Source organism: Notolepis coatsorum (genome assembly GCF_963971535.1).
Source record: "Notolepis coatsorum genome assembly, chromosome: 17".
NCBI lineage: Eukaryota > Metazoa > Chordata > Actinopteri > Aulopiformes > Paralepididae > Notolepis > Notolepis coatsorum.
Genome location: NC_140181.1, coordinates 66,904,728 through 66,921,019, shown reverse-complemented (window position 1 = coordinate 66,921,019; position 16,292 = coordinate 66,904,728). Strand labels below are relative to the sequence as shown.

Here is a 16,292-nt window from a genome sequence, read left to right as displayed (position 1 = left end):
AGATTTTCTAGCTGAGTCCTCTGCTGAGTGTGTACCTTGACCTTTACCATCATAGCTATGTAGGTAAGGTTACCATACTCACTGACAGTGGAATGAGTCAAGAGTATATATCCAGTAGTGTTTTTTTTCCCCATACGCTGAAATGCTGAGTGGACTTAAAATGACTCCTGGGAGTAGGCCTACTTGGTGGGAAGAATGATGTGATGATCACATCACTGACCACCCAAAGATCCAGGTTTTATAGGAGATCGGATTAAACTGAGAGATCCTGTTATCACATAGATCTGAGTATAAAATGCATTATGAACTCGAACCAGTTTCCAATTAGTCCAATTCCTATTTTAGCTATGAAACTTTATACTGTATGGTGACACCAGCATTTACTTTACATTTGGTCCCAAAGCCAACCACCCACCCCCCACACCTCCTTCCTGCTTGACATTTTTACCAGAACATAGTAATTAGCCACTCATTAGCAGTTGCGTAGGTAAGGCTAAATGTGGAGGGGAAATTCCACCCTCTCCTCCAATTCAAATATATGTGGGGGAGGGTTGAGGTTAGTGACGTTATAAAATAAGAAATCACGTATAAATACAGAACTCCTGGGACAGAAAGAAGAACGACAACAAGCGCCACCAGACAAAACAAAAAAGGGGAGGGCCAACACTGCAAGGGAACACTTGGCTGATACGACCGAGAAGCAACTTTTGTTTTGCCTGACTGAACAGTTTCTTCATTGACTGGCTTACACGCAGTATAACTTCTCACTGCTGTTTTATCTTTAGTTTCTCTACTTGGATCTTGATCTCACGGTCACCATGGGATCCTGTGCTCTGGTTCTGCCAGTGTTGGGGATGTTGTGCATCCTCGGCACGTGGAGCCTTCCCCTCAGATCTGTCTTTGTCACCTTCCCCGGAGATGTCATCAAAAACATGACGGATACGGAGCTGGCAGATGTGAGTAGCAGATGGTTCACTTTGTACGAGACAGATTAGCATCCCCAAGACATTGTGCGTGAGTGTGCGGTGAAGCAAAGGTCCCTCTGTAATTACCCAAACAGAGCTTTCCATCACAACTAAACCACTTACTTACTGTAAGTTCCAATGCTGGCTGTATGTAAATAATGTTCTGACATGTTTTGTTACCTTACCAGAGTTACCTGAAGAAGTTCGGCTACATGAACACACTGCACCGCAGCGGCTTCCAGTCCATGGTGTCGACCACCAAGGCTCTGAGGAGGATGCAGAGGCAGTTCGGGTTGGAGGAGACTGGACAGCTGGACAAGACCACCCTGGCCGCCATGAAACAGCCTCGCTGTGGGGTGCCTGACGTTCGCAGCTACAAGACATTTGAAGGGGACCTCAAATGGGATCATAATGACATTACTTACAGGTGAGTGGAGACTAGAGAAAGGATTTGTTACTCGAGATTGTACAGGATGTTGGGCTACGACTGTGAATCCGTCTTCGTCGTTAATCTGATTAGCACTACACTCAGTAGTACTCATTTTAATATTTTGTACCCAGTTTAATCACCTGTACATTCAGGGGCGTGCACAGGACTTTAGAGGGGCACCTGTGCTCAAAGGCTGAAAAGGGCACTACACTTGTGTGTATATGTTAACCGAGCGCGCTTAGCGGGGGGTTTTGGTGATCAAATATTGAATATTGAACTATAATAATCAGTGCAGGAGCTCACTTATCCTTGAAAGACACTTTTATCACTGACTTAAAAGGCCCATACATCTCCATAAATGTTCAGGGGGGAAGGAATAAGTGCTTACCCTACAGACCCCAAGAAGTGCTGTATATTCTGTATTGTTTAATATAAATGCATTTTTTATTCCAATCCCGATTTGTATTTGAGATGCCCAAATCCCATCGGACTTGACTTCTTCGTGTCCCTCAATGAGTGTAATACCAGCATGAATGAATGAATGAATGAATGAATGAATGAATGAATGAATGAATGAATGAGAACTTTATTTAACAGATTGCAGAATGGGTACAATACAGTACGGCTCAATACATACAATTGTTAAGGGGATGCAGACCTGAGAAAGACGTTTGTCTTGTTTCCATCAGGGTCCCCCATTTTCAATTCATATAGACATTTATGACATACACAACATACATGACATTTATGGCATAGGGACATATAGGTATTTAGTACTGATACATTTGTGACATAAGCGGTATTCAAATATACAGTACTGTTACCCCTAGATCCTGACAGAGTATATACATATGATGGGGAGGGGACTGTACATTAGGAGGGGGTGGGTGGGTGGGAGGGAAATATACATACGGCGGGGAGGGAATATATACATGCGGTGGGGAGGAGACTGTCTATTAGGAGGTGGTGGGGGTATGCGCCACAGCGGTTTCTATCATCATCATCATCACCACCCACGCTATGCATAAAATATATAGGTCCGCGGAGAGGCACGCTGAGGAGGCCGTGCAAACTGCAATGGAATATGGGGCATCTCTCTCTTTACCTAATATTTTGATTCTATCCTGACATTTTTTAGTTGGAAGGGTAGTATATATGCGTAACGGTAAAAAAAGAAAAAAAGAAAAAAATCAAAAGGGCACTTTTTTGATGAGGCTCAAAAAGGCAGGTGCTCAAGCACCCCTTGGCCTCTATGTGTGCACGTGCCTGTGTACATTGTATATTGCTGTTGCATTTTACTGCTACATTTGCACTCTGGTTGGATGTCAAACTTATTTTCATTGTGCTGTATTTGTGCTGTACTGTACAATGACAATACATTTTAATCTAATCTAATCTGGGTTTCCCCTCTTTATACAAATCCAAATTATGCCTGTTGTGATGAACAGGCATACACCCCCCCCCCCCCCACCACCTACAATGTACAGTCCCACCCCCCCCCACCTACCCAACCTCCTCCAATGTACAGTTTCTTCGTCAAATGTATATACTCTCTTTTTTAGACTATTTTTGTATCACAAACCGTACTGTATTTGTAAATCTGGTATGTCATAAATGTATAGATGTAGCTAGCAGTACTGTCTAACTGCATGTCATGTATGTCATGTTATGATGAATTGAAAATAGGGGACCCTGATGTAAACAAGACGAAAGTCTTTCTCTGGTCTGCATCCCCTTAACAATTGTGTGTATTGAGCTGTACTGTATTGTACCCATTCTGAAATCTGTTAATAAACTTTTCAATCAATCAATCAATGACTGTTGTGAACTTGTGATACTGTTGTGTTTATGATACTTGATGTCCTGAACATATCAGCAATTAGCTGTAGTAAATCTAAACATACTGCATTGTTTCTTGTTATTTCTCTATAGGATCATAAACTACACCCCAGACATGGAAGAATCTCTGATAGACGATGCCTTCGCCAGAGCCTTCAAGGTGTGGAGTGATGTTACCCCGTTGACCTTCAATCGCCTCTATGATGGGACCGCTGACATCATGGTGTCCTTTGGAAAAGCTGGTAGGTGGTTCTTTAATCCGTAATGTAATTCTACCATAATCTGATTACTTTCAGTAATGTAATTCTGTTACATGTTTTCTGTTCATGTTTTCTTTTTATGAAATGATATATTTAAAATGAAATGCATGCATCAGCCTTTATTGTCAAATGAAACGGTAGCTAGCCTAGACCAAATAAATCTTGATTATTGTGTAATATGATTTGGGTGTTGCTCTTGTCACTCCAGACCATGGAGACCCATATCCATTTGATGGTAAGGATGGCCTCCTAGCCCATGCCTACCCCCCTGGCGAGGGATTACAGGGAGATGCCCACTTTGACGATGATGAGTACTGGACCCTGGGGACAGGACCAGGTAAAGCACCCTCATCAATAATTCATGAGGGAATATCTCCCCCTAGTGTTAAATTGTATAAATGACAATGAGGCTGATTGATTGATTGATTGAAAAAGTTTATTAACAGATTGCAGAATGGGTACAGTACAGTACAGCTCAAGCTGACGAGTAACATTACTGTCATTCCAGTGGTGAAGACTCGCTATGGGAACGCAGAGGGCGCCCTGTGCCACTTCCCCTTCATGTTCGAGGGCAAAGACTACAGCACCTGTACCACCGAAGGCCGTTCTGACAACTTGCCGTGGTGTGCCACCACTGCTGATTATGAAAAGGACAAGAAATACGGTTTCTGCCCCAGTGAACGTAAGACTGACTTTTTATTGCACTCTCTCACACACAAACACACTACAGTTCACTTTAAACACAAAGGAAAATGTAACTTTGAAGGGTAAAAAACATAACTATGTTTTTGTATAGTATAGCTAGTATAGCATAGTTATATATAGTATGTATATTGTATAGTAGTGTATATAGGACTCATTACCTTTTCATTCGTAAGCTTAGCATTGTATTGTATTTTATCTTAGTACTATTATCATGTCTATTTTATTATCTTTTATTCTATTATTTGTATTTTTGCACAATCAAAGCGGGCATGGCCACCTTCATTTCACTATATGTCTTGTGTATGTATGTGATTAATAAATCTCTTGAATCTTATTGTTTTATTCTGTCAGTCAGTTTTATTCTCTGGGCATGGGTCATAGTCATTTGGATGAGGGCGGCTATTGTGACATGCTCTGTCCTCTCTCTAACAACCCCTATATCTCTACCCTGACAGTTCTATACACATTTGGAGGAAACAGCAACGGGGCCGGGTGTGTCTTCCCCTTTGTGTTCCTGGGGAAGACATATGACAGCTGCACCACAGAGGGCCGTAGTGATGGCTACCGTTGGTGCGCCACCACAGACAACTTTGACACAGATACCAAATATGGCTTCTGTCCCAGCAGAGGTGAGCGGCGTTCGGTGTCATGCATGGTCATCAGTCACCACTATACAATGCTTCCGCCCCCCACCAAAGTGGCTTGTGTCCTTATTGTGCCTCTTGTGTTTGGACAGATACCGCCGTGACTGGTGGAAATTCCGAGGGAGAGCCCTGCCACTTTCCTTTCGTGTTCCTGGGGAAGACATACGACTCCTGCACCAGCGAGGGACGGGGAGATGGCAAGCTGTGGTGCGGAACCACGGACAACTACGATGAGGACAAGAAATGGGGCTTCTGTCCTGACAAGGGTGAGTGGCAGTTGATGAAGTTGTGCAAAGTAGGAGAAGACTTGCACTGACGTTCAACACGTGGTGGTGGTGGTGATGATGATGATGATTCTTGTGCCTCTCAGGTTACAGTCTGTTCCTGGTGGCGGCTCACGAGTTTGGACACGCCCTGGGTCTGGACCACTCCAACATCAGAGAGGCCCTCATGTTCCCCATGTACAGCTATGTAGAGAAGTTCTCCCTGAACGAGGATGACGTCGAGGGCATTCAGTATCTCTATGGTATGACATCATCACGACACAGCGTTTACATGCAGCAATATAATACATTTATGTTATTTACAAACTATAATTCAAACCGTTAAAAAGTCATAACAATCACACTCAACAATAGCACCAATGTTTCTTCATAACCAACTATTACATTTCCTCAGGACCGAAAACTGGCCCCGATCCCACCCCTCCTCAGCCAACCACTACCACTACTACCGCCACTACTACAGCCACCGGCACCGCCACCACAGATCACAGTGATGAGCCTGACACCCCAGTTACCACAGAGGCCACCTCCACTGCCACCACACCTGTGGATCCCACCAAAGATGCTTGTCAGGTGACCAAATTCGATACCATCACCGAGCTTGAGGGAGTACTGTATTTCTTCAAGGATGGGTAAGCAACATCACTGTCACATCACAAGGTTTCTTTTACAAAATGTACAATTTTGTACAAAACAGGCATGGACATAGTAGTGCCTTCTATTAAACCATGTGTTGACCCAACAGACATTATTGGAAGATGGCCAAGAACAACAGAGATCTCATGGGACCGTTCTCTACATCTGCGAGGTGGCCGTCTCTGCCAACCGTCATTGACACGGCATTCGAAGACGTTTTGACCAAGAAACTATACTTCTTCTCAGGTAATACAAACTTATACGATCATTCATCGTGGGAACAGGAATGTCAACAATTAAATAGATAGCACGTTCTTAGCCTCACACAATTAAATGTGTTGTGTTTTCCATAGGGACTCGGTTCTGGGTATACACAGGACGCAACGCGCTCGGACCCCGCAGCATAGAGAAGCTGGGTCTACCCAACAGCATCCAGAAAGTGGAGGGAGCGCTGCAGAGAGCGAAGGGAAAAGTCCTGCTCTTCAGTGGCGAGAACTATTGGAGGTGAGTCCAGTCCACCTCTACCTTACAACACATATGTATACATAGGTACTTTAGGACTCCTCAAGTTCTCTCCGGATTTGCTGGTGGGTCCTCACCACTATGTTGGAGAGGATGTGGAATGATCGGAGATCATACACATATTTTCTGGGACTGTCCAAAAGTGCAGACATTTTGGGTGAATATCAAAAATGAGATTAAAACCATTCTAGATCTTGACTTACCTCTGAATCCATCGTACTATATCTTGGAATGTATACCGAAAGGCACATACTATGGAGATACGTTATACATCTTGAGAGTGATACTGTTAATAGCAAGGAAAATTATAACTATGGCATGGTTACAAAATCAACCACCGACAATCAAACAATGGACCAAGAGATTGAGACAGATGTATACAATGGAAGAAATGACTGCACAATTGCAACTGAAAAAATATATATTTATGCAGAGATGGTCACTTGTAACCTTGTACCTGGATACACACTAACATGAGTCTGACCCTCCCCCCTCCCTTTTTTTTTATTTATTTATCTATACATTTTTTCGTTTCTTATCCTATGTCCTTAAAAAATGTAATAATTTGCGTCTAGGTGGTGCAGTGGGCAAGGCGCTCACCACCAATGCAGGAGACGCTGGGTTCGAGCCCAGCTCTCCGCATTGCTATCAGCTTGGCTGGTCGTTCATACTAATACAATTGGCAGTATTAGGGGGTGGGAAGCTGATGGGTGGGGATCGGACGTTGTGGACAGCGACTCCTACAGGTCGGTTGGTGCGCCTGCGCAGCAGAATCAGGAAGCGACGGGGGCGGCGTGCCCTCCAAACGCAGACCCCCGACGCTGAGAGATCGCGCTGTGCAGGTGAAAAGATGCGACTGCTGCTTCCTCGAGTACCGGGAGGGGACACGTGATGTAAGGCTTAGTCCACATTGCAGCCGGCTTGTGGGAGGCATGGCCTAACAACGTTCGAGACAGGGGAGGGTAGAATTGGACGATACGAAATTGGGATGGGAGAAAAAATAGAAAATGGGAGAAAAAGTAGATCAAAATATTTTTTTTAATAATTTTTCCTCCCCTGGGTTGTTTATGAGGCATACTCGGATTATACTGCTTATTTTGAGTATGCTGAATACTTTTAAAATAAATTGAATAAGATGGAAGAGCCTGAGGCCATGTTTAGACGGAAACGCTCGCGGGTGAATCCGGAAAAATATTTTTTCGGATGTGCCTTTTTGTTCATACGGCAACAGCGTTTTTGCGGGATGAATCCGCAAAAAAGTGAAACCACCTTCCTGGGTGGAAATCCTAGAAACGATACACCTTCGCGCTATCATCTGAACAGTCAAACCGCATAAAACTATGACGAAAGGCCCAGGGTTCTCAAGGCTCTCGTCACGTACTGCTTACATCACAGGCATGCGCCAGTAGCCTAGAAGCGTAAACAAAGCGAACAAGCATGTCTGATTCTATCCACGGACATCACCACATTGGCAGTACTTTTAAATACACAAGAATCAGTCCAGAGGCTATCACATATATGACTGGAGCCAGTGTCTGTGAGTGACTCTGCTTTGGTCCAATCACATTCCCCCACCCACAGTCTGCGAATCAGAGACAGAGTAGGGCGGGTCTTCACAGCCTGCTTGGTTGTCAAGTATCTGAGGCAGTGTAGCGCATAGATATATATATATCTATGGTGTAGCGGGGCTGCGCGATTTTTTCCGTAGCCGCAGTTTGCGGAGACGCTCTCTGATTGGCCACTGACGTTTCTGGTCATGTGACATGTGCGCCCAATCACGTGACGCCTGTGTCTTTGCCCATTTCCGCCTCGAACAGCATGCAAACTAGCTAACGCCTAGTTTATCACTGGTTAAGCTTAGGCGACTCTTTCGAAGTTGGTTAAGGTTAGAGTTTGGAATTAGGGCTGGTGTTTTATCGCCCTGCTCTAAGACAAACTCTAACCTTAACCAACTTCGAAAGAGTGCCTAAGCTTAACCGGTGAAAGAAACAGGCGTCACACGATTGGCCGCACATGTCACACGACCAGAAACGTCAGTGGCCAATCAGAGAGCGTCTCCGCAAACTGCGGCTACGAAAAAGAATCACGCAGCGGGGCTCCGTCGTCTCGAGTCGACTACACTTTTACAGCACGAATAATTCCCTCCCAAAACACTAGTCTAAACGCAAAATTAAAAGTGAGACCGCAAGACGACTTCTGCGGTTTCTGTTGAGACTCTCTCCGTCTAAACATGGCCTGAGTAACAAATGTCATTGACTATGTGAATCAAGTATATACTGTATGATCAATGCAACGTGATATTCACTGACACAAAATAAAAGAAAGTTAAAAAAACAACAACATATGTATACGTATGTGTTATTCAAATGTATTATCAGCTACTGAGGGAAATGTCTGTCTTCGATTTTCCATAATATTTCCACTTGTCTGACATCTGAATGTGTCTGATCCAAACAGGCTTGATGTGAAGGCCCAGAAGATTGACAGAGGGTACCCTCGATACACAGATTTAGTCTTTGGTGGTGTCCCCAATGATGCTCATGATGTATTCCAGTACAAAGGTAAATATCCATGTCGCATTCAAATATTAATTCATTATACCATCGGGTAGGACTGGGTATCATTGGGAATTTTGCTATACATCAACACTTCAAAATTCCCATTACCAAGTACAAAATCGGAAATCCCTATTGTAATATACAACATTTTGAAGTGTTCTGGTATCTGCTGATGCCTCAAAATCAATACCAAATACCTTTGGTATCACGTTTTGTTACCCAGCCCTACAATGAAGAAACAAAATGATGCAGTCTATGATGAGCCCTACATAATTTGACCGTTTAATCATTTTAATGTTTCAACTTTAGGTCACATTTACTTCTGCCGGGATCGCTTCTACTGGCGTATGAATTCCCGCAGACAGGTGGACCGTGTGGGTTATGTGAAGTACGACATCCTCAAGTGTTCAGATCCCTCCCGCTATTAATGGAAAGATTACCATCATGGCTTGAACGATCTATGCAACCAGGGCACTAGACTTGTCTTGTATGTAGATATACATGGATCCATACAAGGCAAGCGTGAAGTGGGAACAATGTGGCCTGCTACATCATTTGTTGTATCAGTTGTGTGCGCTTTCTGAGATGGTGAATTATTGGCCATCATTAATAAAGGTAGACTGTATTACATACAGATTACAACCATAGGCCTACAAATTTGCCTCAGCGCAATGGCTGAGCAACATGGCATTGACCTGCCCTCAATCCAATAATGTGTGAACAAAAAGGTTTTTGTGGTCTAAAACTGCAGACATGTGATGACAATAGCCCAATATGTTCAGAAACAGCTTTTGGATCAGATTTCTGATCTAAGGAAAGATGAACCTATGTCTGACTGGCTCAGACTGTAACATTGTTGAATTTGTATTTATGGTGATATCTGATGTTATTTTTGTGTTCAAAACAGCTCTCTGGTGGTTCTGTTATATCAATGTGTTTATTATTAATGAAAATGGCTTAAGGGCCAATAACTTGCACTGGGTGGGATTGCATGTCTCCTTCACTGAAATTATTTATGAAAAGCAATGAGATTTTTTTTTGTAATAAACTGTCAATCTAATAAAAGACTATGTACTGAAATGTCATCTCAAAATGTTTTGACTCACACACATTACATTAGTAACATTACCCAAACAGTCTTAACAGTCTCTGACCCAACCAGTCGATATCTAGATCTACACCCCAAGATAAACAAAGCGTTAGTTATTTAACGTTAGCTATTAAATACACAAATGTATCTGTCGACAGATTAAATTGTATCCACTGTTTGAGATTACTACTATACAGTGTCCACATAATTTTAACCGCAAAACGTTTCAACGTTGTGCTGGATATTACTCCGCTGCAAATTCCGTAATACGCCCTCTAAAAATAATAGTGCACCAAATTTCCATAAAACATATATCTACCAAAGACGTGATTCAAGTCATACCATTAAATTATATTGTAAAGAATAAAAATTATCACAATTGGCTATAATAAGCGTCTTGTCGGATAGCGATGCGGGCTTTTGTAGCTAAAAATGATAAATAAGATCCGGTTGGACGAACAGGAAGCAAGGAGATACTCATGGCGCCCGACTAGAATGGAGTAACGATATATCACGTACAAATTCCTATTCTGTTTGGCGTGTCTACCGCGAGATAGACAATTCAACTCGAAAATACACGGTAAGAAAAAACAGCGACGGATATTGTGTCAGAGACGGAAAATATTTTCATTTTCTTCAGGGACAGCATCTGGGCGGTCTGTTGAAGCTGAGGCCCTCGAGGTCCCTCAGTAGAGCTTTCAGAATGCCTGAGTGGAAAAGGGGCTTGTGGAAATGGCGGTGTGGAGCAGGCAGGAGGAAGGACAGCTAGGCCTTTATAAAGTGGCTAACAAGCTAGTGAAGGCTCAAGGCTGTATGTTGTTCTTTAGGGCGAGGGCGACAGACTTGTCCAGAATGTTGCGGGTTTTACGAGTTTGATTCCGTGGTGATATTAAGTATTGTCTGCCAATTTAAGCCATGGAATCGCTCATGTTGACAACAATAACGCGGAGCATTTGCCTGTCTTTTTGCAAATTTATGTCATGTCACGACGAAGCTTACAACTCAGCTTGTATAGCTAACGTTAGCTAGCTCTGACTGCCTGGCTCACTATTGTGTTGCAAGGTCAATGTTGACATAATCTGGAGAAATAAACATTAGCTACATTGTATTCTACCCTCGTTAGGATTAACTAGCATTAGCTATCACTCAGTAACAAGCCTATTATCATTCTTGAAGAACACAGAAAGACATCAGCTTGGTCAATAGTACAGTTGCCTGCAGCCTAGACTCCCAGTGACATTCTTGTGGATTTCTGAAATAAATAAGAAACGTTATGTTGGGTCATTTTCTTTTAATTGTTGTGGTTTGTGTTGCCAACATGTCTGGCAGTGGATAATACGTTTGAATAATTCACATGTAATCCTGTCTCTGTATGTCATGTTATGATGAATTGAAAATGGGGGACCCTGATGTAAACAAGACTAAAGTCTTTCTCTGGTCTGCATCCCCTTAATTGTGTGTATTGAGCTGTACTGTATTGTACCCATTCTGCAATCTGTTAATACCATTTTCAATCAATCCTTATGGGTAGTTCTATTCATATTGTGAACAACTTTCTCCTAAAGTTAGGTTGGGCTCATTGTAATGTTTTATTTGTATTAAATACAAAGAGCTTTATATTATTGCGGTGCCAACTATACTGACCCACAATGTTTTATGATCCCAGAAAAACACCCTGGTATGGTATGGTTTATTTCTTAATCCCTGAGGGGAAACATGGTTTGCCACCAGAGCGAATACATGATATATACAAACATGAAAGAAACAGTTACATGATACAATACACTACAGGATACACAACACAATAGGAGAGCCTCTTAACACTGCTATCGGTGTTCGTTAAATGTTTTTACCGCAGCAGGAACAAAGGACCTTCTCAATCGCTCAGTAGAGCATTGAGGCATCAACAATCTATTAAACAGTGGGTGGCCTACAAAAGATAAATGGTGTTTAGTTTGGTTACTGCCACATACTTCCTTTTTCATATTTTACAATAAATTCCTTATGTTGCTGTACAGTACACCTGCCATAGGCAACATTACAGATTAAGACAGCTATTTTATCTGCCTATGGGAGACTGTTGTAAAGGTTTCACCAATACAGACAGCTATCCTAAGGCGTAACACACTATGAATTGAAAATGGGGCACCCTGATGTAAACCAGATGAAAGTATTTATCTGGTCTGCATCTCCTTAACAATTGTGTGTATTGAGCTGCACTGTACTGTACCCATGCAATCTGCAATCTGTTAATTAAAGCTTTCAATCAATCAGTAATAAATGGTTTCACCAGTGCTGACAGAGCTATCCAAAGGCGTAGTAATAAATGGTTTCACCAGTATTAACAGAGCTATCCAAACTAAGGCGTAGTAATAAATGGTTTCACCAGTATTAACAGAGCTATCCAAACTAAGGCATAGTAATAAATGGTTTCACCAGTACAGACAGAGCTGTCTAAAGGCGTAGTAATAAATGGTTTCACCAGTACAGACAGAACTGTCCTAGGGCGTTGTAATAATGTTTAAAAGCTGAAACCCAGTGGTATTCCCCTGCTATGTGATCAGCAGGTGCTTCATGAGTTTGCTGTCTGTTATATGGATTAGAGTGCTAAACAATTAATGTATTACATACATTATATAGTATTAGTTGGAGTAGAGTAGTACTATTTAGAGTAATTAGTCTGTAGGAATGCACTGATACCACGATAAACACCATATTTTAAATTATAGAGTTGAGTCCTAAATTTAGTTGTATTGGCCGATAGTGAGTACAGATGATCCATTACTTTCACTGAACAACACCAGGCTATAGACTCTTAGTTTAGTGTCACTACAAAAAAACAATGGGATATAATAAAATGTTCTCCATTAGAGAAATCTAACCTGCTGCTATGTGCAAAAATGGCATAAAATCAAGTGGCTTTGCTTTGATTTCTGACATGCCAGGCTCTCTGGATTGGATTTTAGTATTGGGGAAATTATTTGATTACCGATAGACTGTGTTGGTATTGGGATGTTCCAATCAAGTTTTTTTGCCCCTGATCCTGATCCAAGTAATTTAATATTGAGTATCTACCGATACAGAGTCCCGATCCGATTATTTGTATTTTCCTAGATAACAGCTGCACAGTCTGCACTTCGACTACATTAATTTAAAGATCCAAGCGGGACATCCCTATCTTAGTATGATACCATTATCGATATTGGGGGGGAGCGCACCGCTATGAACGAAGGGTGCGCTGCATTTACAACGCACGACAAAATGAAATGGCATGCGGCACAGTAATCGTTTTATCTCGATTATCTTGTTTTCATGATCGCGGGAAGCCAAAATCTAAATTGAAACTCGATTAATCGCCCCCAGCCTTACAATCCTGTCAACGTGTAATTTTTTTTATATCTTCTCTGCACCAATTTCACCAAGAAAACCTCTTGTACATCCACTGCGCTTGTCAACCAAAGTATTTCTGATTGGTCGACAGTGATGGACTCGGAGGAAAACGAGGTGGAGAGCAGCAGCGATGCGGGGCCCTCAGGGATGGAGGAGCCCTCAGAGAGCGGCATGGGCATGGGGTCGTCTGAGGCCATGTCCGCAGACAGCAGCGACGCTGCCCCCGCCTCACACACGCAGGCCCCGGAGTCCGACTGCCATGTGGGACAGAGCTCAGAGGGCCTTGTGGTAAAGGCTATTTTTAGCGTATAGCTGTATTACTAACTAGATGGATGTAGTAATGTATTAAAAAAAAAATAGAAAAAAAAAAATGCAATTAAAGTGTAACAGTTATTTCACAGCAGTAGTTGATAGTGACTTCTCCATGTTGTATACATGGATGTACAGTATATAACATTGCTGATATGCGTTTAGTTTGGAACCATCTTCTCTATGCCTCTCATGTCCCTTCCCTCCACCCAGGTGTTTATCCCAGAGACCAGCTCCAGCACAGATGTCCACGTGTCGTCGGTCCACCTCCCAGACTCCTCCTCAGTGGCCCAGTCCACCAGCGTTTCCAGTGTCTCTACGGTGACGCAGTCAGTCATGGTGTCCGAGTCGGCCCATATGCTGGTCCACTCCAGCGCCACGTCGGACGGAGGCATGATGGTGTCCGACTCCACCGCCTCCACCTCATCGGACCTGGGCTCAGCCATAGACAAGATCATAGAGTCCACCATTGGCCCGGACATCATGAATGGTATGCCATGAGGCTGGGGAGTTGAGAAATGTATTGGTGTTATACCATAGAGGCCTTGCACGGAATGCTTGTGTAGTTCTCCATCTTCCAACATGGCTGCCTGTAACATAGCAACCATTGTTATGTACATGGTAATGGAAACGGTTGCTGTGTGCAAAACAACTGTTGCTATGTGTTGATTATGAGAAATATATCAAGAGAAATATAATAATTATTACTTATTACTGGATCTTGTAAACAAGTCACAGTAGAGAATAGTAATATCATGCTTTTTCAGTGTTTTACCTACTCTACCACTGCATAGAAATTAGGCACTTTCTTTTTGAAAGTGGTTACCAATGGTTAATAATAATAATAATAATAATAATAATAATAATAATAATAATAATAATAATAATAACTTCGTTTTATATAGCGCCTTTCATGAAACCCAAGGTAGCTTTACATAGGGCAATAACAGTCAAGAGACAAACATGGTAGACAGACATACAACATTAAATATAGGAAGCTAGGGGTCAAAGGTCATGTTAAAGAGGTATGTTTTGAGGAGTTTTTTGGAGCAGTCCAGAGTTGGGGCGTTTCGGAGTTCTGCAGGTTACAGGCCATGCTGGAAGAAAGAGAACTACACAAATGTTCTGTACAAGGCCTAGTCTATTCAATCGTGACATACAGTAGCCCTGTAGGCCAGTGGTTCTCAACCTTTTTGATCTGTGTGACCCCTAAAACCAGAGGAATGCCTTTTGATGACTCCCAACATGATCAAGCGGAGACAGAATGATGACCAAAAAATTATTACTAGTTCCTCTTTTCAGGCTATTTCACCTAATTGTAGAAGGGCTTTGGACTTCAAATATTCCTATTTATTTCACTTCTCTTGATTTCTTTCTTGACTTGGATAGTCTCATACAAAATAGATCCCAAAAACCATTGCAATATGTGAGAACGGTGACGATTACCAATAGATTAATATTTTACAATTGTATTCGCAGATGCTTTGAATTCAGTTTGAGTGATCAGCTCTATTAGTTCCAGTCCTTTCTGCAGGTTATTCCAAGCTGAGGGACCAGAGAGATGTTAAAAGCTTTCTATAAACCATAGAAGTATTGATGTCAGTGTCTAAACATCTGATCACTGCTGCTGTCTGTCCTTTAGGCTGCATCACGGTTACGAGTGCAGAAGATGGGGGCGCAGAAACGACCCAATATCTGATATTACAAGGACCAGATGATGGTGAGCCTTTTCATTGTTCAATCTCATTGATTTCTCCTTTGATCTATTTCTATAATCAGGGCTACCATTGGCTTTAAAAATCTTCAAAGGGTTGTGATCTTTTGGTTTTGAGGTGGATGGAAATCCATGAAAGTGTTTGAATTTACAGCGGAACAAAGGGTAAAGAATTTATTTGTCATATTCACATTCTGATAGGGTTACTGTTAAAATGCATTAATATCCAGTAGGGGTGGGAATCGACCTCACGATACGATACTATTGCGATACTTGCGTCACGATACGATAGTATCGCGATACAAAATATATCTGAGTATTGCAAATTCTTTATATATATTTTTTTATCAAATTTAATTTATTACCTTTTTTCAACTGCAAAGTCAAACTTTGTCAACATGTTTTATCTAATAAAATAAAGTTCAGTCTGTTCATCTCACTTCAATAATTTTTATTGCAGAACATGGTATTTTCTCAAGCAGACAGATGTAAACACTGTAATCTGTGTTGCATGTACCTGACAAACTGAACTGTTTGTATTACAGTCATATTCCAACTTAACTGAATGCATGTGTGTGTGTGGACTACTGTACTATTACAGGTATTGAAATGAACAATGCAACTTCCTTATACAATTTTTCTTTAATTGAATTTTTTATGAATAATTAAATATCGATACTTGGCGTCCCTGTATCGATACAGTATTGCCACGCAAAGTATCGCGATACTACTACGTATCGATTTTTTCCCCCACCCCTAATATCCAGCTGTAATCTCTTTGGTAAAGGGACTAACATGTACTCACAGCACAAAATGTGGTCTTACCCTCAGATTCTTTGAATTTAACCGAACAATATATTGAAAGTAACAGAAAAGTCACTGAATTTGATGGCCGATAATAAGTGATCTCTGTTGTTTTCATTGTATTGAACCAGTCTCAACCATC

The 16,292-nt window shown here is 41.9% G+C and overlaps 2 protein-coding genes across 3 annotated transcripts in view; both read left to right on the top strand.

The window, feature by feature from the left end:
* Positions 1 to 634: 634 nt before the first annotated feature.
* On the top strand, positions 635 to 9,917 carry mmp9 (matrix metallopeptidase 9). Its single transcript, XM_084333017.1, has 13 exons — positions 635 to 956; positions 1,154 to 1,392; positions 3,328 to 3,476; positions 3,703 to 3,831; positions 4,003 to 4,176; positions 4,655 to 4,828; positions 4,936 to 5,109; positions 5,214 to 5,369; positions 5,522 to 5,759; positions 5,873 to 6,009; positions 6,117 to 6,267; positions 8,743 to 8,846; positions 9,153 to 9,917. Exons 1-13 carry the CDS (start codon positions 819 to 821, stop codon positions 9,269 to 9,271), a joined length of 2,082 nt encoding a protein of 693 aa, XP_084189143.1. The 5' UTR covers positions 635 to 818; the 3' UTR covers positions 9,272 to 9,917.
* Positions 9,918 to 10,409: 492 nt separating this feature from the next.
* LOC311244600 (zinc finger protein 335-like) overlaps positions 10,410 to 16,292 on the top strand; it is an 81,160-nt gene continuing 75,277 nt past the window's right edge. For both annotated transcript variants that reach the window (XM_084334197.1, XM_084334196.1), the window contains exons 1-4: positions 10,410 to 10,513; positions 13,415 to 13,611; positions 13,846 to 14,122; positions 15,275 to 15,352. In XM_084334197.1, coding sequence (XP_084190323.1) covers positions 13,417 to 13,611; positions 13,846 to 14,122; positions 15,275 to 15,352 — 550 coding nt within the window. In that variant the 5' untranslated portion in view covers positions 10,410 to 10,513; positions 13,415 to 13,416. The remainder of the gene's footprint in view (positions 10,514 to 13,414; positions 13,612 to 13,845; positions 14,123 to 15,274; positions 15,353 to 16,292) is intronic.